This window comes from Schistocerca cancellata, chromosome 3 (genome assembly GCF_023864275.1).
Source record: "Schistocerca cancellata isolate TAMUIC-IGC-003103 chromosome 3, iqSchCanc2.1, whole genome shotgun sequence".
NCBI classification, from domain to species: domain Eukaryota; kingdom Metazoa; phylum Arthropoda; class Insecta; order Orthoptera; family Acrididae; genus Schistocerca; species Schistocerca cancellata.
The window spans coordinates 271872483-271899269 of record NC_064628.1 but is presented as its reverse complement, the minus strand read 5'-3'; the positions used below and the strand labels follow the sequence as shown (position 1 = coordinate 271899269).

At 46.3% G+C, this 26787-nt stretch overlaps 1 protein-coding gene across 3 annotated transcripts in view; it reads right to left on the bottom strand.

Annotated features, from left to right (window-relative positions):
• Positions 1-24446, bottom strand: part of LOC126174929 (cationic amino acid transporter 4) — a 233549-nt gene extending 209103 nt beyond the window's left edge. For 2 of the 3 annotated variants that reach the window (XM_049921382.1, XM_049921384.1), the window contains exons 1-2: positions 24398-24436; positions 5907-5981 (exon numbers count right to left, since the gene is read on the bottom strand). In XM_049921382.1, the coding sequence (XP_049777339.1) occupies positions 5907-5917 (11 nt within the window). In that variant the 5' untranslated portion in view covers positions 5918-5981; positions 24398-24436. Of the gene's footprint in view, positions 1-5906; positions 5982-24397 lie in introns of all 3 variants that reach the window. The other variant, XM_049921383.1, reaches the window with a different exon arrangement.
• Positions 24447-26787: the final 2341 nt, after the last annotated feature.

Sequence of the window (26787 nt, the reverse complement as noted above, 5' to 3'; positions counted from 1 at the left end):
ATATCAATAAAAACGTCAAAATGTATTTGCTAATGTGCTGAGAAAGTGCTTGGAATCGGCAGAGTCGCCAGAAACAAATGACGACCGAGATTCAGATGGTGTACGCAAAGTCGGAAATTTTTGCCATTGCGCAGCACGTTCGTGGTGTTTCAATGTAGAGCTTCCGTGCACCACAATGGGCACACACTTTATCCATGGCGCCGATGTCTACACTTGGGTGCAGACTAGACTCGTAATTCATATTGTATTGGAATGCAGAAAGAGGTAAGTCGACGTGCACTGTAAGTCGAGATCGAGGTGCTGATTCCAATATCATGTAAACGATCAGCTAAATCTTTTGCTGCGCGTTGTCCTTCTAATTCCAAACTCCAAAGTACGCCATCGGGTTGCTCGTAAACGATCAAATGAATTTCTTGTTGTGCGTTGGTCTTCCGAGTATGATTCACGTGACTCAGCAACCTGTAGACAAACTGATCGTTGCTTGTTTGGCAATCATCGCCTCCTTCTCTTTCGTGCCTGGCCGGTAGATCTACCAATCGATGCGAGTTTTGGGAGGCATGCTATTTTCACGGAGAAAGCAACTACAACTGTTCAAAGTTTGAACTCAGTCGATGAACTATTTATTTTTTACACATGAAAATTATTGTATAGTCAACTCACTTTGGTTAAACAAACTGTTACATATGATTACAATCAGAAATCGCATCGTATAACGAACGAAATGTTGAGAGTTGTACCACTGTCTTTCTCGCAGTCGTACATTGTTGCTAGAAAAACTATATAGCTACGAACCTTGGGACTTTTTATTGTGAAAAAAAAATTTTCACAAATCTGCACGGTACGGGACTACAAGTCCCACCGTCACACCTTCACATGCCCATGTTAGGCGAAATTTCTGCCTGACTCATGTTGTACTATCACCGTCAGAGGGTGGTACGGGACTACAAGTCCCACCGCCACACCTCCAAAGTGAATTGGATAAATGTACTGCCTCACCAACACAGTTAGACCGCAATAGACCTGTGATGCTGTATTGTAGCTTATCACCCCGGACTACAAGTCCATTAAAAAAAAAAAAAAAAAACACAAATCTGATAGTCATAAAAGCCCTCAGACTAATGAAATTTTCAGACAAAGTGGGTGATTCATTCAAGTGAAATAGCGTCTCAACTTTAGCAACTCCATGACGTTACCATACAGCCCTGGTCCCAATGCAAACAGCCATTCAGCCTGGCATTGATCGACAGCCGTTGGATGCCCTCCTGAAGTATGGTCGTGCCAGGCGGCTTAGATCCTCAAAAGCCCAAGCAGGTTCGAGGGCCCTGTCCATAGGGCCCCCAACGCCACTAATTGAGGAGAGATCGGGTTAGCAACCCCATAATGTGACTGCTCAGCTCTGGCCCCAATGCAAGCAGCCATTCAACCTGGCATTGATCGACTGTTGTTGGATGCACTCCTGAAGCATAGTCGTGCCAGGCGCCTTAGATCCTCAAAAGCCCAAGCGGGTTTGAGGGCCCTGAACCTTACCACAAATCTGATAGTCGTAAAAGCCCTCAGACTAATGAAATTTTCAGACAAAGTGGATGATTCATTCAAGTGAAATAGCGTCTCAACTTTAGCAACTCCATGACGTTACCGTACAGCCCTGGTCCCAATGCAAACAGCCATTCAGCCTGGCATTGATCGACAGCCGTTGGATGCCCTCCTGAAGTATGGTCATGCCAGGCGGCTTAGATCCTCAAAAGCCCAAGCAGGTTCGAGGGCCCTGTCCATAGGGCCCCCAACGCCACTAATTGAGGAGAGATCGGGTTAGCAACCCCATAATGTGACTGCTCAGCTCTGGCCCCAATGCAAGCAGCCATTCAACCTGGCATTGATCGACTGTTGTTGGATGCACTCCTGAAGCATAGTCGTGCCAGGCGCCTTAGATCCTCAAAAGCCCAAGCGGGTTTGAGGGCCCTGAACCTTACCACAAATCTGATAGTCGTAAAAGCCCTCAGACTAATGAAATTTTCAGACAAAGTGGATGATTCACTCAAGTGAAATAGCGTCTCAACTTTAGCAACTCCATGACGTTACCGTACAGCCCTGGTCCCAATGCAAACAGCCATTCAGCCTGGCATTGATCGACAGCCGTTGGATGCCCTCCTGAAGTATGGTCATGCCAGGCGGCTTAGATCCTCAAAAGCCCAAGCAGGTTCGAGGGCCCTGTCCATAGGGCCCCCAACGCCACTAATTGAGGAGAGATTGGGTTAGCAACCCCATAATGTGACTGCTCAGCTCTGGCCCCAATGCAAGCACCCATTCAACCTGGCATTGATCGACTGTTGTTGGATGCACTCCTGAAGCATAGTCGTGCCAGGTGCCTTAGATCCTCAAAAGCCCAAGCAGGTTTGAGGGCCCTGACCATAGTGCCCCTAAGACTCCCAATCCTCCTGAAGTATATTCGTGCCAAATTCTGCGGCGCCTTAAATCCTCAAAAGCTCAAGCAGGTTCGAGGGCCCTGTCCATAGCACACCTAACGCCACTAATTGAGGAGAGATCGGGTTAGCAACCCCATAATGTGACTGCTCAGCTCTGGCCCCAACGCAAGCAGCCATTCAACCTGGCATTGATCGACTGTTGTTGGATGCACTCCTGAAGCATAGTCGTGCCAGGCGCCTTAGATCCTCAAAAGCCCAAGCAGGTTTGAGGGCCCTGACCATAGTGCCCCTAAGACTCCCAATCCTCCTGAAGTATACTCGTGCCAAATTCTGCGGCGCCTTAAATCCTCAAAAGCTCAAGCAGGTTCGAGGGCCCTGTCCATAGCACCCCTAATGCCACTAATAGAGGAGAGATCGGATTAGCAACTCCATAGCGTGACTGCTCAGCTCTGGCCCCAATGCAAGCAGCCATTCAGCTTGGCATTGATTGACAGTTGTTGGATGCACTCCTGAAGTATAGTTGTGCCAGGCGTCTTAGATCCTCAAAAGCTCAAGCACGTTCGAGGGCCCTGTCCATAGGGCCCCTAACGCCACTAATTGAGGAGTGATCGGATTAGCAACTCCATAACGTGACTGCTCAGCTCTGGTCCCAATGCAAGCAGCCATTCACTCTGGCATTGATTGACAGTTTTTGGATGTACTCCTGAAGCATAGTTGTGCCAGGCGCCTTAGATCCTCAAAAGCCCAAGCAGGTTCGAGGGCCTTGACCAAAGCGCCCCCAACGTTCCCAATCCTCCTGAAGCATAGTCGTGCCAAAATCTGTGGGACCTTAGATCCTCAAAAGCTCAAGCAGGTTCGAGGGCCCTGTCCATAGCGCCCCCAACGCCCCTAATTGAGGAGAGTTCGGGTGACCCTTCTGGTCACAGTAGGCTTTGACAAGCAGTAGACATTCTCGCCGTGTGTGAGTGAGCATTATCATGCTGAAATGTAGACCCACGATGGTTTTCCATGAAGGGCAAGAAAACGGGGCGTAGAATATCATCGACATACCGCTGTCTTGTAGGTACACCGCGGGCAATAACGAAAGGTGTCCTGTTATGAAACAAAATGGCACCCCAGACCATCCATCACTCATGGTTGTTAGGACGTAGAGAGGGCGAGTATTTGTCCAGGAAATCTTCACACACGCCTTCGCTGGTCATCGGAATTCAGTTCGAAGCAGGACTCATCACTGAAGACAATTCTACTGCAGTCAATGAGATTCTAAGCCGAAGACAACCAAAAGCATCCTACTATGAAAAGAAATGGCACCCCAGAACATCACACGTGATTGTCGGGCCTTACGGCGGGCGAGTCAAGTTGGTATCCCGCCGCTGTCCAGGACGTCTCCAGACTCGGCTTCACTGGTCGTCGGGGTCAATTAGAAGCGGGGCTCATCACTGACGACAGTTGTACTCCAACGAGATTCTCGGCCGAAGACGCGTCTGGGGATGCCCCAGACAACAGTGGAGTATCAACCTGACTGTAGCCCGCCGTTGCGTCCGACAACCAAGTGTGACGATCTGGTGTGCCATTTATTTTCACAGCAGGGTCCTTTCAGTTGTCATCCGCGTCACCCTTATAGCACAACAGTACGTCGTCACCCCGTTTTGTTGCCCTTCATGGCAAGCCATATTGGGCTTACATTTCAGCAAGGTTAAGCTCGCCCGCACAAGGCGAAAGTTTCTACTGTTTGTCTGAGTCCTTGCCAAACTCTACCTTGGCCAGCAAGGTCGCGTGATCTCTCCCCAATTGAAAACATTTGAAACATTACGAGCACGACCCTCCAATCACCATCTCGGTATTTTGACGATCCAACGCGCCAATTCGACAGATTTGTACCGATTTCCGCCCCATTCGGATAATTCCTTCGCGGTGCGGTTTTTCTTTTTCTTTCTTTCTTAGAGTGTAGGTTCTTCCAACACTTAGCTACATATAACACAATCCACTGACCGCAAGGTTGTCGAACACTTACCTGTAACTGATGGAAACAAACTATTTGATGATACCGAAGAACTTGACTGTGTTCTGTCTGATGTCAGATCTCAGATCTCAGCATTCTTCTGTCCCAGCCGTGGCGGTCTATTTTTATTGCACGTAGCGTTCTCTCAGTAAAAGAAAACCATTTCTTCTCTGAATATGTTGTGAGTAACGTGGATTGAACCATTTGTGCAGTTGAACACCTCTTAAAAATAGATAAGTAAAAAACAAAAATAATTCCTGATATGTGTACTCAGGGTGAGTCGGAATACCCTCGGAATCACTCGAGATTTAAATATAAAAAGGAACTTTAAACATAAATTATTTGCTAAAGACTGACAAACAAAAGAAGCTAATACTTTTGCTTAATAATGAAATCCTGATTTTAGCAATATAGGAAATAAGATTCATAGAAGAAAACTTACGGCATACTCCAAATTACAGAATTTTTTAAAGATAAACCAGTATCAGATTATGAAAGGAATGGCGTTATTAGGTAAGGCTCTTAACTTTGACGAAGAGATAGTAGACAGTATATCATAACTTAAACTAGATCTTAAAAATATCTCTTCTCACAGTTAAATGAAAAAAGAAAAGAAAGGCATGCACATTCCTTAAGTGTCATGCACCAATAAATAAAGGCAGTAGGAAGAATCGAGAAAAAAAAGAATTATTCTGAGATCCTGTGCAAACCGAAAAATCTAAAATCACACAGTTAGGTACCTCGAACCCACAAATACCAAAGAAAAAAAAGTAGAACAGTATTATATCATCTGGCACATACAAGGAAAATCAGTACTACAGAAAACTCTACACTTCGATTAGGCAGAAACAAAAAGAAAATCATAGAAATAGAAAAATGGAATAGGTCGAGAAACATTGAAAACTACGAGCATTTCAACAACAAAGAAAAGAAACACTTAGAATAACACAGAGAATCAAAACATTGTTTGAAAAATGACAACTTGATGAGACGCAAAATAACTTCACAAAAATAATGCAACACTTTGCACAATTATTTTTGCAGAACATTAGGATAGTGTTTCCTATTTAATATTTTTTGTCCTGTTATTCCAAGAACTGACAGAAAATTCGGGTAATGTAACAAATTAAAGGCCTTGCAGTCACTAAGAATTTGCTTCAAAAGGCAGTCGCAGAAAGAGGTAACACTGGCATAAAAAATACGGAAAATCGTGAATTACTTGCAAAATATTTTCATTACTTTCAAAATATTTTCATAAACCGTTATACTGCCATGACTCAAGTTATAAATTAGAATTTTCAGACTTTGTGAGAATAAAGGAGATATGACACCAAATACTGAAGGCATTAAAAAAGCAGTTAAAGCTATGAAAAATATCAAGAAATTAAAGGAACAGCAAGTATTATCAGTAAAACTTGGAAGAAAGAAAGAGAATATTGAAGCAAACTATCTGACATTCAGAATGACTTTTTCTATATTACCTATAAATCATGAGGATTCGGAAGTGCAAGTCAATCTCTTAGAACAGATAGTCAGTAGACCACGTTGAATAATCTCTGAAAAAAAAGCAAATTTATCGCCAATATATAAAATGTAACAAAGGTTTTACAGTCATTGGTCAAATAGAAAGGTCAAAAACTTTAGGTATCCTGGAGACATTACAACATGGTAGTGAAACCAGCATGCCAATTCACATAGGAATGCGTGGCACTGAAGTATTTTAACTTAGACAAACAAGAAATATTAGAGAGAAGAAGCACGAGCAAAGTTATTGGTCCAATAAGGAACACAGAAGTCTGGAAACTAAGAAGCAGTTATGAGATACATCAAAGTATAGAAAAAAAATAACGGAAACAATAAGTAAAAGAAGACTGATGTTTTTTTTACATTTATATAGGATGAATGACAACAGACTGACAAAGCTCTGGAAACAAATAATGACAAGCAGGATCATAGAAGTTAAAGATTTCGAAATACACAACATAAAAGCGGAAGACACAGCAGAAAAGATATTTTCAGAAGAAAAGTGTTAAATTTAGATGAATCATAAGGCAAAAGCAGTAAGAGGACTGGAGTGAAAGGGTCTGAAGAAAGAATAAAAAGAGACATGGTGAAAAGATTAAAGAATACTGAAGGAGGAAAAGAAAAGAACAAGTGAGAAGGAACTGAAATTGTCATGTCGTTCTTAATTGACCAAAACGGAAGAGGAAAAGAAGAAGAAAAAATGACAATTACTGGGCAACAGGGAATCAAGGTAACCCAATACCCATCTCCATTTACATGGAGGTTGTTCCCTTGAGAAGGTCTCGCTGATGCTGTCCTCCGGCCTTCTTCAGCAGCTCGGTGTTGACGATGCTTCATTCTCTACGGTTATGTTGTACTCATAACTATGGAATGTAAATAAGCAGGAAACGAATTTAAAAGGAAATGTAAAGAGTTTATCAAAAAATCAGTGCTGTACCATTTTTCAGGTGACAAAAAGAAATTTTATAAACATTTTTGTTCGTCACCGACGACACGGACTGGACGTTACGCCTCAGAATTGTACATGCCATTTCTTAGAGGGTTACTAGAAATGTACAGGGTATTTTAAAACACGACGCCAAAACTTCACGAATGGATTCCTCATATAACAAGAAGAAAAAAAAGGCTATATCATCCACATGGGCCTGGAAAAGCATAATTACCGAGTTATTAGAGTATGTTACTGTTACCTAGTGTATGCTGAAAAGTACTGTTTGCAGGAGAAATAGGTACGACGCCGGTTACAAATTTTACGTAAGGATCAAGTCATTAATCAGTGTGATATGGGTCTGAATATCTGCAGCATGCGCAGAGGAAGTACAGTGTTCGCCAGTTAAATACGTAGCTGTCAGCATATCCGTAGTTAGTAATAGTGGTGTGTATTCGCTCTGAAGTAACTCGTAAGCACGAGGAACGTTAGATGTATCCGTAGCCATCAGCAAAATTGTGTTGGGGTGGTTAGGAACAGCCTGTGCCTGTGGTTTGCACTGCAGAAACGTACACCGACCAAGAGCTCGTGATCATTTGTGGATGGCAATGCATGGAAGGCACGTCGCTTGTACCAGGAACGCTACCCTTTAGAAAGATTTTCAGACAGAAAGATATTTGAAGGAATTCATCGCTGCCTCTGTGAATGCGACACTTCAAACGTCCGCCATCCGCCAGGCAGGGGGGAGGGGGGGGGGGTAGTCGGCCAAGACATACAACAGCACAGGATGATGATGATAATGATGACAATGTTCCAATGTTCGATTCTGGGGCGCTAAATGCGCGGTCATCAGCACCCGTACAAAGTCCTAATTTTCACACAGTCCAGTTTTTTGCACAGTCCAGTCTAGCCACCGTCACGAATGATGATGATGATGATGATGATGGTGAAATGATGAGGACAACACAAATAGCCAGTACCTGTGCGGAGAAAATCTCCAATTCGTCCAGGAATCGAACCCGGGACCAGAGGCAGAGGTGAGGGAGCACAGGGTGAGGAAGCCTACTCAACGCTTTGGGGGAAACTCCTGGAATCAGCATAAGGCGGTCAGACTTGCAGAGGAATATGCCGAACATCACATCTGGAGACGTTTACGTGAAAACGTCCTATATCCATACCATTTGCAGCGTGTGCAAGCCTTGTCTCCTGCGGATTAACCTCAAAGAGTAACGTTTTATCAGTGGTTCCTGCAGCAATGTGTTCCAATACCCAATTTCGCGGCTGTTGTTGTATTCATAGATGAAGCGGTATTCACAAGAAACTTTTTAATTTAAATGGTTCTATGGTTGTGATAACTTTAATTTTGGATTGAATGTCTTATTTTTATGTCTTTTGTTATACATATTTCATAACCAGCACATATGGGCGGATAAAAATCCCTACGCAGCTATCAAGTATGCAATCGTCTCACCAAAAGAGGTTCTTCATTAACACATTGCTCACAGCAACCATTGTTGACGATTGCTCGTTTGGACCCTACGTCCTTCCAGGGAGACTTACTGGGCAGTCTTCACAGATTTCTTGTGTACTGCATTGCCTGAGTACTTAGAGGACAGCTACTTGCATCTCGTCAATAACTGTATGTCATGTACGATGGTGTTCCCGCACATTTCGGTGCCTGCCCAGAGGCACCTGAACGCACGTTTTACTGAGTGCTGGATAGGCAGCGATGGATCGACTGCTTGGTCACCCCGTTCACTTGGCTTAAGTCTCCTGGACTTCCACCTGTGGGGATATGTAAAGTCTCTCGTGTATTCAGCTGCTGTTGTGGACGAACCTACTCTCCATTCACGCATTGTAGAGCCTTGCAGACAGTACGAAATACACCAGGCATTTTCACTCGTGTTTGGAATTCAATGACGCGACTAACGGAGACCTGTATTCAGGCAGAAGGTGAATTTTATCATTTCCTCTGATTCGTAACCAGTGGGCATCAGCTGGCGTTACAGACATGCACTGCAGTTTCTAGGAACTGACGGTCGAATAAGTCTGTAATGATGCATTTCCGAACCCATGTTGACATAGCATTTTTCCTTGTTATTTGAGGAATCAATTCCTCTAGTGTTGCCGTCGAGGTTTGAAATACCCTGTTTTACAAAGCAATCTTTTTGATCCTATTGTCTTCCACACACGTAACGTTATCCCTCCGATTTTTATGTATTTCTTTACAAGGTCCGTAACTGACTGCACATTTAATTCCTGTCTAATACCAATGTTTCTCTTACGATCTAGATACAATAATGGCGCTATATAGCGGAGAAACTTCGTTTCACTTCGTCTTTGTTGTTCAGAAGTTAAAGAGTCCACCTTTCGCATCCGTACAACGATAGCAGAAGAATGTAAGTACATAAAACTGCAGCCATTCACTTTTTTGAATAGTTATTTATTATTCCATGAACCAGTTTTCTAACCTTTTCAGGTTCATCTTCAGAATGTTTTCTGGAAGTTACATCATTTTTTTAATATATGTGAAATCTTATGGGACTTAACTGCTAAGGTCATCAGTCCCTAAGCTTACACACTACTTAACCTAAATTATCCTAAGAACAAACACACACACCCATGCCCGAGGGAGGACTCGAACCTTCGCCGGGACCAGCCGCACAGTCCATGACTGCAGCGCCAGAGACCGCTCGGCTAATCCCGCGCGGCAGTTACATCACTATTTCTAGCGTAATGCTGGGTGCTGGCTGTGATAAGAAGATGGAACGTGCTTTAATGTATCGCCACGAGTATTGTTTATCTGTCGATGTGGATGCAAAATTTAGTTTTTTACTTACTGCGGCAGTATGGACGGCTTTTTTCTGTTAGTGTCAATCTGTCTGCTTCCATTTTGATGGCCAGTTAGTACACCACTTCACACGCTTTTACATTCGGCTTCCTGGAGATGTGTAATTTCCACGGTGTACGAATACACCATACTGGTTGCGATTTGAGGAGAATCGTGCAGATGTTTGCACTGTGGTCAGAGAAAGCAGCGTCCACAGCTCAGCGTCTTGGACATCAGGTGCTAATTTCCAAGAGACGTAAACCCCATTAAGTCGACTTTTCTAATGGCTCGTTTGATGTGTGGGGCCGTGGGTATTGCCTTCTCTTCGCATGTGTCGCTGAGCTGGAGGTCTCTGACGATCAATCGGAAGTATTAAACTGAGGCCCTTGATCTTTCTGTTGTAATACATAGCTGAAGTCGCCTCCACATATGCAACTATCATAATGCCCTAAGAACAACAGGGCAATATCTTTGGAGTAGAATGTGGCTCCCTGCTGCTGGTGGGTGGAACCAGATGATGCATAGATGTTGATGATATGAGTGCCCAAGGTGGTGAAGACCATGCTTCGTGCTGTTGGGAGAATGTTGAGATCGATAATGGAGGTTCCTTTATGAACATATGCAAACACGCCTTTGTCAAGGGGGTCACTGGCAGAAGTGTAAGGTATGTATCCGGCAATGCGGGACGGAGCAGCCAGTTGTGCTTCTTGTAAGAATTCAATGTCAACGTCAGATGCCCAGATCATGTCTTGTCACAGAGATAACTTCGAGGGCGAACTGATGTCGTTGGTATTGATCGTTGCAATCCTGTATGATATCGGCAATTAAGGTGAGGTTTGGTATTACTTTGTAGGTTCAAAAATGGCTCTGAGCACTATGGGACTCAACTGCTGTGGTCATCAGTCCCCTAGAACTTAGAACTACTTAAACCTAACTAACCTAAGGACATCACACACACCCATGCCCGAGGCAGGATTCGAACCTGCGACCGCAGCAGCAGCGTGGCTCCGGACTGGAGCGCCTAGAACCGCACGGCCACCGCGGCCGGCTTACTTTGTAGGTACTCGAGGGTGAACAAGGAGGTCACTGATTATCCCGCCCAGCCAGCAAAGTTGCAGCCCAGATTTGTTTAAGTCATGGCTGCTGGAGGTCCCACCGCCAACTGGGGGTCAGAATCAGTTTCGATGTCATCACTCCACGCGGAACTGTGGAGTCCCGGTAAATCGTCGGTTCGCTCCTGCGATATGGGGTGAAGAAGCGGCAAAAGGGACGGATGCATTCTCCGTTCTACAATCCTTTGACTTGCTGTCAGGACTTGGGGCTGTTCGTCGGAGTTGGGTTACTTTGCTGTTCTCGACTGCAGTCAACTCGCGGTCGTCCTGCATGGGCACTGCAAGCGCGGTATCATCGAGAGGAGAGGCATCTGAGACCGTGCGACGTCTGCGTCTACACGCTTGGGTGACTGCTGCCTCCATGACCGGCCTTCAACGTCGGAAGACGGGAGTGACTCGCGTCGTTCCGGCACAAAGCTGTCACCTGTACTATCGTTGATGTAAACTTCATCGTGTCACCGGAGGGATAACATGCTTCCTCAGGCAGTGGTGCCGGTGGTGTCGATAGGGCTGTTTGTTGCTGTGGAGGTTGTGCAATGGCTGTGTCAGTGGTGTCCGATAATGGCTCTGATACAGGATCCAGGCTGTGGTGCGAAGTTCCAGGAACAACGAAAGCCATTGCGCAGGAGATTGGAAGGGACATCAGATTTCATGCGGGCATCACGTCAGAGGCCCGCAGTTGTGTAACGTGACACTGGAGACATTCTGTTCGAACTCTCCCTTCCTCGCCAGATCCTGAGTAAGTCCAGAACTGGTCGCCATAAATTACGACCGCGTGGCAGCCGCGTTTGTGGAGGTTGGATAGCGCATGTTGATGGAAGCCTATGGTTATCTGGCGGACGTCTTTGAGGACCGGGTATGTTAGAAATAGTACCCACCGTTCGGATACATAGCCGCGAACAGTGCCATAAGGACGAAAGGCGTCCACGACGTCGGCCTCTGGGAGTTCGAAAGGCAGTTCAAAGACCTGAATTGTCCGCGAGCCTAATCCTGCACGGTCGACCGTCACCGGTTGTGTGTTCCGAAGGATCTTACGACAAGTCGCTACAGAGATGATTTTTACATACGCTGTGCTGTGCAGTATTGATAAGTGGATGTCCACTACGTCGTTCGCCGGGATTTCGACTACATCACGCAGAAAGCGCTCTACGTCGAGCGTCTTTGGTCTTGCATTGTCATTGCAGCACGTGAAATGGGGTATTGATTAACGGAATCTATTCGCCATTGCTCTGGAGTACTGGACGGCGCGCAAGTAACGACCGCAGGAGGTGAACAAAATTAGCAAGCGCTCTCCGTTGGCGGTAATACGGGACTTCCGCACTGATCGACTCACTATCCATCCTCACTGCTTTACTTCCGCCAGTACCTCGTCTCCTACCTTCCAGACTCCAGAGAACTCCTGCGAACTTAGCAAGACTAGAGCGAGAAGGTTTCCTGAGTGAAATTTTCACTGTGTAGCGGAAAGTGCGCTGATATGAAACTTCATGGTAGATTAAAACTGTATACCGGATCGAGACTCGAACTCGGGACCAGTGTCTTCTGTCGGTAATTGTTCTAACGACTGAACTACCTGAGCACGACTGACGACCCCTCCTTAGAGCTTTACTTCCGTCAGTATCTCGTCTCCTACATTCCAAAATTCACAGAAGATATTCTGCGAAAGTCATGTCCCCGCAGTATCCTTTCTAGCAGGAGCGCTAGTCTTGCAAATGCGCAGAAGAGCTTCTGTGAAGTTTGGAAGGTAAAGCTGTGAGGAGGGGGTCGTGAGTTTTGTTTGGATAGCTCAGTCGGCAGTCGGCCTTAGGCTGTGGAGCCGTACGGAACGTCCCGGCCACTCCGTGTCTCATTTCCGGGTCTGTTGTTCACCGCGCCACCGCGCTAGTGTTGAGTGTTATAGTTAAGGTCGTGACATCCGATAGCTCTTTCGTATCGGAAAGCGGTTATCAAGCTGCACTTTGACGCAACGTACTCTAGATCCAAGGCCCACGACCGAAAGAGCTGCTGGGTATCCACTTGTCTATTATCTCCAGCGTTGTATATGGTTAAGTTCACTGACGATGAGGTCTGCGACAAACTTCTCAGACGCTCAGCGGGAGGTTACAGATTCTGCCACTCTGACGGAAACGTGGGTGTGGTAACACTTGAACGTACTGGACTGGGAATGCAAAATGTGCGCGTGTTTGAGCTACCATTTGAAGTTCCAGCGGATTTGGTCACCCTTACTCTTGACCATATGCCAAAGTCCTTGGCCATACGGCCGAAAAATATAAGATCTTCCAAACTTACGCTGTTCTTAACGGGGAGCGACAGATCGGTATTGAATTGCAGGGCTTTATACTTTCGTATCTCACGATCGCTGGTTGCCGGGCGATAATTATTTACGACGGTCAGCCGAGGACCTGCTCTGGATGTGGACAGGTAGGCCACGTACCTACGGAATACCTGCAACGCCGTCTTGTGCAGACGCCCTCAGACGACCAGATTCGACCGTCGAGAGCGACCTCTTTGACGATTACGTATGTTGCGGCGGCGAGACGGAAGACGCCAACTGTCTACGACGACCCTTCTATATTGGTTCAAGCCTTGGAGGCCCATGCGACGGTTCCTGAGGAGCCCCCACCGTCTTCTAGCATCGATGCTTCTGTTGCCCTCTTGTCGGGCCCAGTCGCACCGCTACAACGACAAGACGACGTTGCGATGGAAGTTGAAGAACAGGATGGCGCGTCCACCACCTGCCCTGCGCCGTACACCAGAAGGAATGGTTCATAACGACCGAGGCAGAAGAACGGCCCAAGGTACCGACGATCCGACTCTGCCGATCCTAACGCAACACATGGCTCGATGATTCCCGCTCCCCCCCCCCCCCCCGCCCTCCCTCCCCACTACCGGCGGGACCGAGCGCTGTGGGGATGCCGGAGTTCACCGAAGCTCCGCCTAGAGGGGTGCACCCACGATACATCTTCCTCTCGAGACCCAGTGTTAATGACCTCCTGGGGGACTGGCCGCAGGATATGGAGGTGCAGGTTGCGTTTCAGGACCATGACGATACACCGATGCCGTTGGTAGCGTCTACGTTGACGGCTACCGAAGCCTAGTCCGGCATGACCTACACACGCTGCTTCCTGTTTCTTCGCCCTAAAGACGCTCCACACCGCTATTACTGCCCACCTGTAATAGCAAGGACAGCCCTCGCGACTTGATGGAACAGGCATACCGCCTCGCCACTATCAATGTCAGCGTCGTTACTTCTGTTCTCAAAACCTGAATGCTGCAAGATACATTACGTACATTACGAGCTGCGGATCTGGATGTTATTTTCCTTCAAGAAGTCCGATCAGGACTCTGTATCGATACCTACGGATATGACGCCTACGCTATGCTTTCAGATGTGGGCGGAGGAGATACGGCTACTCTTCTCAGGGAAGGGATTATGACAGTTGATGTATCCTATTTACCGTCGCCCTGAGGGGTCGCACTCACGGTTGGTACAGTTCGTCTGGTGAACCTGTATGCTCCTTCCGGCACCGACAGAAGGAGAGAGCGCAGCACGTTTTATGACGAAGACAAGACTGCTCTTCCAGGGCAATGTCGACTACTTGGCAGCAGGCGGAGATTTCAGTTGTGGTCAGACCATCCCATCAGATCCCGCACTATACCACCTGCCTAGCACTTCAGGCGCTTGTAAACGACTTGACTTTGTCAGACACATGGGCCACACAACGTGGCGAGCCGTTTAGATCGAGTTTACGTTACACGCGGTCTGCGATCGGCAGCTGTCGACACTGAGATGTGGCCGGCAGTATTCACGGACAACCTATCGTGTGCGTGTACCCTCACCCTACCCCGCCCCCGCCAACGCGTCCGACGGAGTAGAGGTCCATGGCACCTCAATGTGGCCCTTCTTGCTGAGGTAAACTGCAGACGCGAAATTGAGTCCACTTGGAGCAGATGCCAATGGCGATTACCTGCCTACAGTTCCACACTTCATTGGTGGTTAGGCTGTGTCAAATCCGCCTTGTGCCAAACATTAGCCAGCTGTGGACGAGATAGAGGGCGCTGGTATACCGCGACCACTGAATTCTACTACACTATGCTCCGCAAATTGGCTGTGCAATTGCCGTCGCCGGAACGACAGTTGGCAGAACACCACGTTAAGGCACAGCTGCTACGTATCACCGCGGTACGTCTCGCTGATGTGCGGGTGTGGGAGAGAACAATCGATGATGTTAATGGAGAATGACCTTCCCTCCACCATATCATTCAAGAGAGGAGAAGACACAAGAGGGAGCAAATTACGCAGGTCGAGACGGAGGATGGACGACGAGCTGAGATGCAAATGGACATCGTCCGAGCGTTCACACAGTCATATACAATTCTCTGCGAGCAGTCATATACAGTTCTCTGCGAGCGAGAGTTCAACATGCTCGGAAGCCACTCTTGTCGGAGGTGACTTTGGAAGAACTACGAGAGGCTATGTTGCGTTGTGCTCCCAACAAAATGGCAGCCCTGACGTACTCCCTCTTAAATTTTACGAAAGGTTTTTTTGATCCTATGGACCCAATGTGGGTCAGGATGTACAGAGAACTCCTGAATCCCGATTTCCAAGTGCCATCTGAATTCACTGAGGGCCTCTTGATTTTGGTGCCCAAGCCTGATGGAGGTTGTCACCCACTTGAGTTTCAACCAATGACAATGCTAAACAATGACTACAAATTGTTGACACTCATCCTCCATGAGAGGCTCACATCTCCGGACGTGGTGGCCATTCACACTGATCGAAACTGCTCCGGAGGAAACACTAATGTGTTTAAACTTTCTGCTGTATTATTCGCCATTGCCCTCGAACCAGCACGCCTATGAAGTGATGTTCTTAGCACGGACTGGTGACGAAATACGAACGGCGCTTTCCTGGCTCCAACAGTATGGGGCGGTGGCAGGCAGTGTGTTCAACCTACGGAAATCATGCTACATGGAGGTGGGACGTGGCATGCCTGCAGCACTGTATGTACCCCTGACAAGCTCCCAATGCTCAAATGTTTGGGGATATCGTTCCATCGCCAAATACAGCGTACGACGGCCTTTACATATCGTAAGGTCTTGCGACGACTCCGCACATAGGCTCGCCTCAACAAACTTACATCATTGGACATTTTGCAACGAGCTCAGTATGTCGATGTGTACATGGCCTCTCAACTTGACCTTTTTTTTTTTTTTTTGAGGCATCAGGCTAGTGACTGGTTTAATGCCACCCGCCACGAATTTCTCCTCTGTGCCAACCTCTTTATCTCAGAGTAGCACTTGCAACCTACGTCCTCGATTACCTGCTGGATGTATTCCAGTCTCTGTCTTCCTCCAAGTTTTTGTTCTCTACAGCTCCCTCTAGTACCATGGAAGTCTCTGATGTCTTAACAGATGTCCTCTCATCTTGTCCCTTCTCCTTGTGAGTGTTTTCTACATAGTCCTCTCCTCTCCGATTCTGCACAGAATCTCCTCATTCCTTACCTTATCAGTCCACCTGATTTTCAACATTCGTCTCTAGCACCACATCTCAAATGCTTCGATTCTCTTCTGTTCTGGTTTTCCCACAGTTTCTCATGTTTCACTACCATGCAATACTGTGCTCCAAACGCATATTATCAGAAATTACTTCCTCAAATTAAGGCCTATGTTTGATACTCGCGGACTTCTCTTACCCAGGAATGCCATTTTTGCCAGTACTAGTCTGCTTTTGATGTCCTCCTTGCTCCGTCCGTCATTGGTCATTTTGCTGCCTAGGTATCAGAATTCCTTAACTTCGTCTACCTCGTGACCATCAATCCTGATGTTAAGTTTCTCGCTGTTCTCATTTCTGCTACTTCTCATTACTTTCGTCTTTCTTCTGTTTACTCTTAATACATCTCCTGTACTCATTAGACTGTCCATTCCGTTCAGCAGATCATGAAATTCTTCTTCATTTTCACTTAGGATAGCAATGTCATCAGCGAATCGTATCATTGATACCCTTTCACCTTGAATTTTAATTTCACTCCTGCACTTTTCTTTGTTTTTCATCATTGCTTCTTCGATGTACAAATTGAACAGTAGGGGCGAAAGACTACATCCCTGTCTCACAACCTTTTTGATCCCACCATTTCGTTCTTGGTTGTTCTTATTCCCTCATGGTTCTTGTCTATATTGTAAATTACCCGCCTCTCCGTATAGTTTACACTTATTTTTCTCAGAATTTCGAACATCTTGAACCATTTTACATTGTCGAACGCTTTTTCTACGTCCACAAATCCTATGAACGTGTCTTGATTTTTCTTTAGTCTTGTTTCCATCATCAACCGCAACGTCAGAATTCCCTCTCTGATGCCTTTACCTCTCCTAACGCCAAACTAATTGTCATCAACCCATCCTCATTTGCTTTTCCATTCTTCTGTATATTATCTCGTCAGCAACTTTTTGGATGCATGAACTGCTAAGCCGATTGTGCGATAATTCTCGCACTTGTCAGCTCTTGCAGTTTTCGGAATTGTGTGGATGATGCTTTTCCGAAAGTCAGACGGTATATTGCCAGACTCATACATTGTACACACTATCGTGAATAGTCGTTTCGTTTTCACTTCCCCTAATGATTTTAGAAATTCTGATGTAAAGTTATGGATCCCTTCTGCTTTATTTGATCTTAAGTCCTCCAAAGCTGTCTTAAATTCTGGTTCTAATGCTGCATCCCATGTCTCTTCTAAATCGACTCCTTTTTCTTCTATCACATCAGACAAATCTTCCCTCTCAAAGAGGCCTTCAAGATACTCTTTCCATATCCGGTCTTCTCTGCATATAACAATAGAATTCCGATTACACACTTAATGTTACCACCCATGCTTTTAATTTCATCGAAGGTTGTTTTGAGTTTCCTATATGCTGAGTCAGTCCTTCCGACAATCATTTCTTTTCCGATTTCTCCACAATTTTCATGCAGTCATATAGTCTTAGCTTCCCTGCACCTCCTATTTATTTCATTCCTCAGCGACTTATGTTTCTATATTCCTGAATTTATCTGAACATTTTTGTACTTCTCTCTTTCATCGATCAGCCGAAGTATTTCTTCTGCTACCCATGGTTTCTTTACAGTTACCTTCTTTGTACCTATGTTTTTCTTTCCAGCTTCTGTGATTGCCCATTTTAGAGATGTCAATTCAACTGTATTGCCTGCTGAACTATTCTTTATTGCTGCACCTACAGCCTTAGAGAACTTCAAGCGTTTTTCGTCATTCCTTAGTACTTCCGTATCCCATTTCTTTGCGTATTGATTCTTTGTGACTAATCTCGTAAAGTTCAGCCTACTGTTCATCACTACTACATTGTGATCTGAGTCTATATCTGCTCCTTGGTACGCCTTACAATCCAGAATCTGATTTCGAAATCTCTGTCTGACCATGATGTAATATAACTGAAATCTTCCCGTATCTCCCGGCATTTTCCAAGTATACCTCCTCCTCTTGTGATTCCTGAACAGAGTATTTGCTATTACTTGCCGAAATTTATTACCGTCTCAGTTAGTCTTTCTCCTCTCCCATTCCTTGTCCCAAGCCCATACTCCCCTGTAACATTTTCTCCTACTCCTTCCCCTAGAATTGCATTCCAGTCCCCCATGACTATTAGATTTTCATCTCCCATTTCATATTGCGTTACCCTTTCAATATCCTTATATACTTTCTCTATCTCTTTAGCTTCATCTTGCAATGTCGACACGTATACTTGAACTATCGTTGTCGGTGTTGGTTTGCTGTCAATTCTGATAAGAATAACCCTATCACTGAACTGTTCACAGTAACACACTCTCTGCCCTACCTTCCTATTCATAACGAATCCTATTCCCGTTATATCATTTTCGCTTCTGTTGATATAACCCTATACTCATCTGACCAGAAATCCTTGTCTTCTTTCTATTTCACTTCACTGACCCCTACTATATCTAGATTGAGCCTTTGTATTTCCCTTATCAGATTTTCTAGCTTTCCTACCGCGTTCAAGCTTCTGACATTCCACGCCCCGACTCGTAGAACGTTATCCTTTCTTTGATTATTCAATCTTTTTCTCATTGTCACCTCCCCTTTGCAGCCCCCTCCCAGAGATCCGAATGGGGGAATATTCCGAAATCTTTTGCCAGTGGAGAGACCATCATGATAATTTTTTAATTCAGGCCACATGTCCTGTGGATACACGTTATGTGTGTTTAGTGCAGTGGTTTCCAGTGTCTTCTGCATCCTCTTGCCATTGATCATTGCTGATTCTTCCGCCTTTAGGGGCAGTTTCCAACCCCAAGGGCAAGAGTGCCCTGAACCTCTGTCCACTACTCCGCCCTCTTTGTCAGGGCCGTTGGCAGAGTGAGGGTGACTTCTTATGCCGGAAGTCTTCGTCCGACAATGGTGATTATTAATCAGAATTTAAGTGGTGGAGAATTTCGAACTCGGAGCCATGGACGTTTCGATTATGAATCAAAGACGCTATCCTTAGACCACGAGTTATCGATGACAGATACGATGGCTCCAGGATACAGGTAGTGTTCGGACAAGTGGTGGACGCTGGTGCAGTTTTTAAGATCCGTTTTGTTACTCTTTCTTTACCCTTCCATAAAGGTAGTGGTGGGCCGGCCTGAGTGGCCGAGCGGTTCTAGGCGCTACAGTCTGGAACCGCGCGACCGCTACGGTCGCAGGTTCGAATCCTGCCCCGGGCATGGATATATGTGATGTCCTTAGGTTAGTTAGATTTAAGTAGTTCTAAGTTCTAGAGGACTGATGACCTCAGCAGCTAAGACCCATAGTGCTCAGAGCCATTTGAACCATTTGAAAGGAGATGTTGGACTCACGTCAGGCATAGAGCGTTGGCGCTGTACCTTCACTCAATGCGGCGACTCTGGCTTTTTCCTACAGACAGTTTTCATGGCGGCCAGATAGCAGAGGTGGCCCTACACACTCTCTGCCCACCAGTACCTGTTGGACATTTATCGGCCTCACTACTGCATACTAGGACGTTTTTCGCGGAACACAGCTATATGTTTGGAGTTATACCGGAGACACAGAATCAGACAGCAAAGATTTGCTATAGTGTTCTCCAACGCTGGAATCCGGCTAACGACACTGTACGACGCGACCCAATGGTCAACTGGATGCGGGTTTGGCGGACCATCCACGCGCTCTTCCTGTGCGTCGACGTATTATGTGGTCATTAACGAGAAATTTCCGGCCCGATGAAAGGATACATGCCATTCTCCTAAATGACGATCCATTGTGCCCCCGTTGCGCGACTGTATATAGAGACTAACACAGACTGAACTGTGGGCCCGCACGCGAGTGCTGGAAACTGATCCACCAGATACTGGCTTACCTCCTACGCCGCCTCTTCGTTTCGATTGTGCCCCTGGACCTCTTTCATCCCGACGTAGTCGGTTTCCCGATGACTCGAATGAATACTGACAGTTAGGTATAAGGAATGGCGATACACTACATGTACCGCGACGGCGAAAAGGAAGTCTTCGATTTGTGGCAATACACGATGGACGAGTTCACGGTCTTTCTGAACAGAACGCAATACCGGAACCTTTTTGTTAACTATTTGGGGTCGTCATTTATGGACCCACCGCCCAGGCGTGAGAAGAAGTTGAATTGCAGTCGTGAAGTTTCCACAATTCCCATACGCTAACTGGAACAGTCTCTGTGTGCGGCGGTCTCAGACACTACGACGGTTGACGGCTGGTGGTGCCCATCGTGACACACCCTCTTATCGACATTTCACCTCTCCTTTTGAAACCTCTGCAATGGATGTCAGATCCGCGACACCCAGCGTTTAAGTCACGCGTTTTCTTATGGGTGGCCGAGGAAAACATTTCATTTACATCCCCGCTCATAATCGACACGAAAAGGCCTCAGGGGGTGAGATGAAGGACTTCAATGAAGCCACCCCTTTCCTTGGGACGTTGATTCCCACACATTTCGCGGTCGAAAACGACAGTTCGCACTGCGATGAGCAACAGGAAGCCGTTCTTGACAGCCTCTGACACTGCTGACGCCCTCGGACGTTTCAACCCTTCTGTACGGAGACTGTGTGACTCCATCCCCACTAAACATGATCATACCCTTTTGGAGTGCAGCGTCAGCGCAATTTTTTCTCCTGTGTAAAGCATGGAACCATTAAGGACCGTTCAAAACCATTCGACGAAATTTGAACGCGATCCGAAGCAGCAAAGGGTTCCTACGCTTTTTCAGGCTCCTGTTTCACACCCTGCTGTAGCACGATCACAGAGGGGCACAACATTGATACGTGTAAAAATAAGATGGCAAAGGTCCCCTTCAATGGCATACACCGGCATTAATTGAGAATTTTAAAAATGTACTTTTAAAGAGAGAACCTGCAAAGTAGACTGAGACACCTACAGGTACGCAATCACTTGCCAGACCTCTGAGACCAGTCGCCTGCCTATAGGCGTCTAGAAATACCTCGCCGGTTTTCTCTGCAAAGGCACATTTTTGAATTAATAAATGTGAGCGGGTACCGTCGGAGGTTTTGCCAAAGTAGAGGGTCTCAGAGGGACCCTTTGCCGTTTTATTCTCGTATGTGTCAAAGTAGTACCCCTCCATAGTCACACCGCAGGAAGGCGTGAAACAGGGGCACTGAAAAAGCATAATGACGCTTCGCTGCTTCTGATCAAGTTCGAATTTCGTCCAATGGGTTTAAACGGTCCTTAATTGTTCCACCCTGTACACCAGATCAAAAACTGCGGTCGCACTGCAGTCCAAAGCGGCGTGGTTATGTTCAGTGGGGATGCAGCGCAACAGTCTCCATACCGAAGGGGTGAAAAGTCGGAGGGGCTCGTTAGTGTCAGAGGCTGTCAAGAACGGCTTCATGTTACTCACCGCACTGGGAACTGTAGCTTCTGATTGCGAAATGCGTGGGAATAAACGTCCCAAGGAAAGGGGGTGGTTTCGTTGACGCCCTTCATGCCACCCCTTGAAGCCTTCTGGTGTCGATTCTGAGCGGCGATGTATATGACATGTTTTCCTCGACCACCCATAAGAAAACGAGTGATTTCAACGCTGGGTGTCGTGGATCTGACCTCCATTGCAGAGGCCTCAAAAGAAGGAGGGTGTGTGACGACGGAAATTGGCAGCATTGTGGTGAAACTAGGTGCTAATGTATTATTATTAAACGAATTTACCAGTCAATGAACTTCTGAGCCTGACCTTTCTTTTTCGAAAATGTGGATACCTTGCTTTCTGAAGGGTAGTCGGGCCCGAGGGTGACGTCGCAGGGCGCCACGCTTTCGCGCCATTACAGGGGAAGATTGTTGGCACCCCTTGAACCAAATTTCAAACTTCTGACTCGAAATGGGAGACAATTACCAAAAAAAGGTTCCTTTAATTCCATTGCACAGCACATAGCATATGGGCACCAATTGCCTGCCTATTTGTTGTACGGAAAGAAAGGCTACTGCTCATACCACTGTATTACTGGAAAACAGTAAGCCTGAGTTACTGGACGAATATTGGCTAACAGATGGATACCGGCAATGATGATGAGCCAATAATTTTGCATTTATATGAGAAGGATATTAATAGTCTTGTTGTTTCCTTAGCCCTGGAAAGACGTCAGTTGTGAAATATTTTTTGTAGAGAACAAAGGTTATTCTCTTATCACTTTTCTTCCCCTCAGCTGTGTTCATTGTTTTAATTTATTTTAAGTCGATTTCGAAGCAACTGCATTTCCGAAACTTCCTGGCAGATCAAAACTGTGTGCCGGACCGAGACTCGAACTCGGGACCTTTGCCTATCGCGGGCAAGTGCTCCATCAGAAGTGCCCTACTGGCAGAAGTGAAGCTGTGAGGACGGGGCGTGAGTCGTGCTAGGGTAGAACAGATGGTAGAGCACTTGTCCGCGAAAGGCAAAGGTCTCGATTTCGAGTCTCGGTCCGGCACACAGTTTTAATCTGCCAGGAAGTTTCATAACAGCGCACATTCCGCTGCAGAGTGGAAATTCTCATCCTGGAAACTGCATTTTCATCTACAGGCACTTTATCACTGTTATCTCCGTTATAAGCTACCGCATGTACACAGTGCTAATGTGTGCAAAAGTGTGGTAACTATAAGAGTATTATACCGAGTGTCTCTCCTATGGGTCGTCAGGCGCATTTTATGTGGTTTTTCGGTAGATGTCTGCAATACTGTTTCTACAACATGTTGCTGGAGTCAGCCCAAACAAATCCTGCTCAGCATGTCCAGCGCCCAGCGTCGACCGAAAGCGTCGGTTTGTTTCCCATTACAAACAAAATGATTTTTGAAGTGGTATTTTACGTGCGATCCCCACTTAGTCTAGTGAGTTGTTCGTTTTATCGATTTATATTAACGGGAACAGTAAAACACGAAGAATAGCCAGTACTGCAGTAGCGACTGAGCGGCGCTTCTGCATGGCGGTAGCAACCAGTGCAGTCCAGGGCGGTGCCTTCGCTGCTACAGGACTGGTCATTCTTGGTATTTTATTAGCACTGTTAACACACATCGATGAAAGGAATATCGTAGTAAACTATCGAATGGGCACTTAAAATCCCACTTTAAAAATCATTTTCTTTGTAACGCGAAACAAACAGGTGCTTTATATCGACGCTAGGCGTCGCATTATGTACGTGTTAAGTTTTAACTGTTTGGGCTGACTTCTGCCACACGTTGCAAAAAAAAAGAAAAAAATTGCGGATATCTGCCGAAACACCAGAGAAAATGCGCCTGGTGACTCTTAGGAGAGACATCCTCTATTTACCACACTAGGGGGAGGATGTAATAATACGTTAACAGGATATACTTGTGGTGGTATGTGAGACTGTTAACAGTACGCAAGCCCCTGATAATGAAACGTAGTTGCTTCAAAAACCATTGCAAAAAGTTAAAACAATAAACACAAGTGTGTGGAAGGAAAATAGCAAGATTACGAGTTGTATTCCCCATAACGATATCAGTCACGTAGAAAATAGTGTCGTTTCTGACAGAGTATTCGTCGCGACCCAGGCACTCCCTCGTCCAGAACATTAAATCGACAAATTTAAAGCGAGTCCATCGTCACATTGCTGCTCGCAACAGGTGTCCTCATCGCAAAGCCACAACTTCTACGATTGTGCCAGTCCGGATAACAAACAGAACCTCGGCTGGGGACAATACTTTCTGTGAGTTTCGATTAACAAATTGCAACTGTCACAGCTGGCGTGATCGAAAACATTGTCTGAGACATTCGGAGAGCAACCATATGGTACGACTCTGAAAGATTTAGAGGACACTTCACAGTGCCGAGTGCACTCCCTGGGAGTCATTCAGACGTTTCGTTTTCTAAATGTGAAAATTGCGAAGGATATAGGAAGGTGGAAAGTAAATGGTTGGGAGATGATTAGTGGCACGAACAACGGGATAATGGCGCAGTTCGTTTCGGAGTCGTGAATCATCAGAAGAATTGTTTACGTATTACACTAGGTTGTGACAGGGAGGCGTGTAGTGTGCGTCGGGTGGTGAAAAGATGCGCACGGCGAGGAGGGAAATGGTGCGAGGGAAGGCAGCCTTACCTGGGTGCTGGTGCTGCGTGCGGCGTCTACGGAAGAGGCGGCGGCACTGAGCTGAGCGCGCAGGCCCGGGTGCTCCCAGCTGGGCGCGATCAATGATGCCCGGCTGCCGGAGGACACGACAGGTGCCGCCGGGCCACCGCGCACGCGCCCCGTGCCCCGTGCCCCGTGCCGGCCCCACGCCCACGCCGTCGGCAGCGGCACCTGCCCGCCCCCGACACACGCCCACACGACCCTCTGACGCAACCTGAAATTGAGCACCACAACGAAACCCTCGGTCCCCACCCTGGCAGAATCTGTACCTCCATTAATAGCCTCTGCACGTCTATACACTGGGTTCCATAAAGCAAGGAAACATGGGACTTTCCAAGCCCTTAGAGTCAAAATAACAAGGGGTACTCATAAGGCTTTAATTATCACCTCGAAAAATCAAGCTGCAACTATGACACTTACTGTCAGTCCTTCTCCAAATACCAGGTGTAGAAGTATGAAACCGAAATGTGGTTGCAATAGCCGGCCGCGGTGACCGAGTGGTTCTAGGCGCTTCAGTCTGGAACCGCGCGACTGATACGGTCGCAGACTCGAATCCTGCCTCAGGCATGAATGTGTGTGATGTCCTTAGGTTACTTAGGTTTAGCTAGTTCTAAGTTCTAGGGGAGTACCTGTGGTCTAGGGGTAGGATCTTTGATTCATAATCAAAGCGTCTTTGGTCCTGTGTTCGAGCCCCGCCGCTGCCTAAATTTTGATAAATAATCAGCATTCGCGGCCGAAGACTTCCGGCATAAGAAGTCAGCCTCATTCTGCCAACGGCCTCTTTAGGGCGGAGGAGCGGATAGAGGTTCAGGGCACTCTCTTGTCCTAGGGTTGGGAAATTGCCCCTAAAGGCGGAAGAATCAGCAATGATCAACGACAAGAGGATGCAGAAGGCAATGGAAACCACTGCATTAAAGACACGTAACGTGTATCCACAGGACATGTGGCCTGTAATTGAAGAAGTGTCATGATGATCTCTCAATTGGCAAAAGATTCCGGAATAGTCCCCCATTCGGATCTCAGGGAGGGGACTGCCAAGGGGGAGGTTACCATGGGAAAAAGATTGAATAATCTACGAAAGGATAACGTTCTACGAGTCGGGGCGTGGAATGTCAGAAGCTTGAATGTGGTAGGGAAACTAGAAAATCTGAAAATGAAATGCAACGGCTCAATCTAGATATAGTAGGGGTCAGTGAAGTGAAGTGGAAGGAAGACAAGGATTTCTGGTCGGATGAGTATCGGCTAATATCAACAGCAGCAGAAAATGGTATAACAGGTGTAGGATTCGTTATGAATAGGAAGGTAGGGCAGAGGGTGCAGAGGGTGTGTTACTGTGAACAGTTCAGTGACCGGGTTGTTCTAATCAGAATCGACAGCAGACCAACACCTACAACGATAGTTCAGGTATACATGCCGACGTCCCAAGCTGAAGATGAACAGATAGAGAAAGTGTATGAGGATATTGAAAGGGTAATGCAGTATGTAAAGGGGGACGAAAATCTAATAGTCATGGGCGACTGGAATGCAGTTGTAGGGGAAGGAGTAGAAGAAAAGATTACAGGAGAATATGGGCTTGGGACAAGGAATGAAAGAGGAGAAAGACTAATTGAGTTCTGTAACAAGTTTCATCTAGTAATAGCGAATACCCTGTTCAAGAATCACAAGAGGAGGAGGTATACTTGGAAAAGGCCGGGAGATACGGGAAGATTTCAATTAGATTACATCATGGTCATACAGAGATTCCGAAATCAGATACTGGATTGTAAGGCGTATCCAGGAGCAGATAATAGACTCAGATCACAATATAGTAGTGATGAAAAGTAGGCTGAAGTTCAAGACATTAGTCAGGAAGAATCAATACGCAAAGAAGTGGGATACGGAAATACTAAGGAATGACGAGATACGTTTGAAGTTCTCTAACGCTGTAGATACAGCAATAAGGAATAGCACAGTAGGCAGTACAGTTGAAGAGGAATGGACATCTCTAAAAAGGGCCATCACAGAAGTTGGGAAGGAAAACATAGGTACAAAGAAGGTAGCTGCGAAGAAACCATGGGTAACAGAAAAAGCACTTCAGTTGATTGATGAAAGGAGTAAGTACAAACATGTTCCGGGAAAATCAGGAATACAGAAATACAAGTCGCTGAGGAATGAAATAAGTAGGAAGTGCAGGGAAGCTAAGACGAAATGGCTGCAGGAAAAATGTGAAGACATCGAAAAAGATATGATTGTCGGAAGGACAGACTCAGCATACAGGAAAGTCAAAACAATCTTTGGTGACATTAAAAGCAACGGTGGTAACATTAAGAGTGCAACGAGAATTCCACTGTTAAATGCAGAGGAGAGAGCAGATAGGTGGA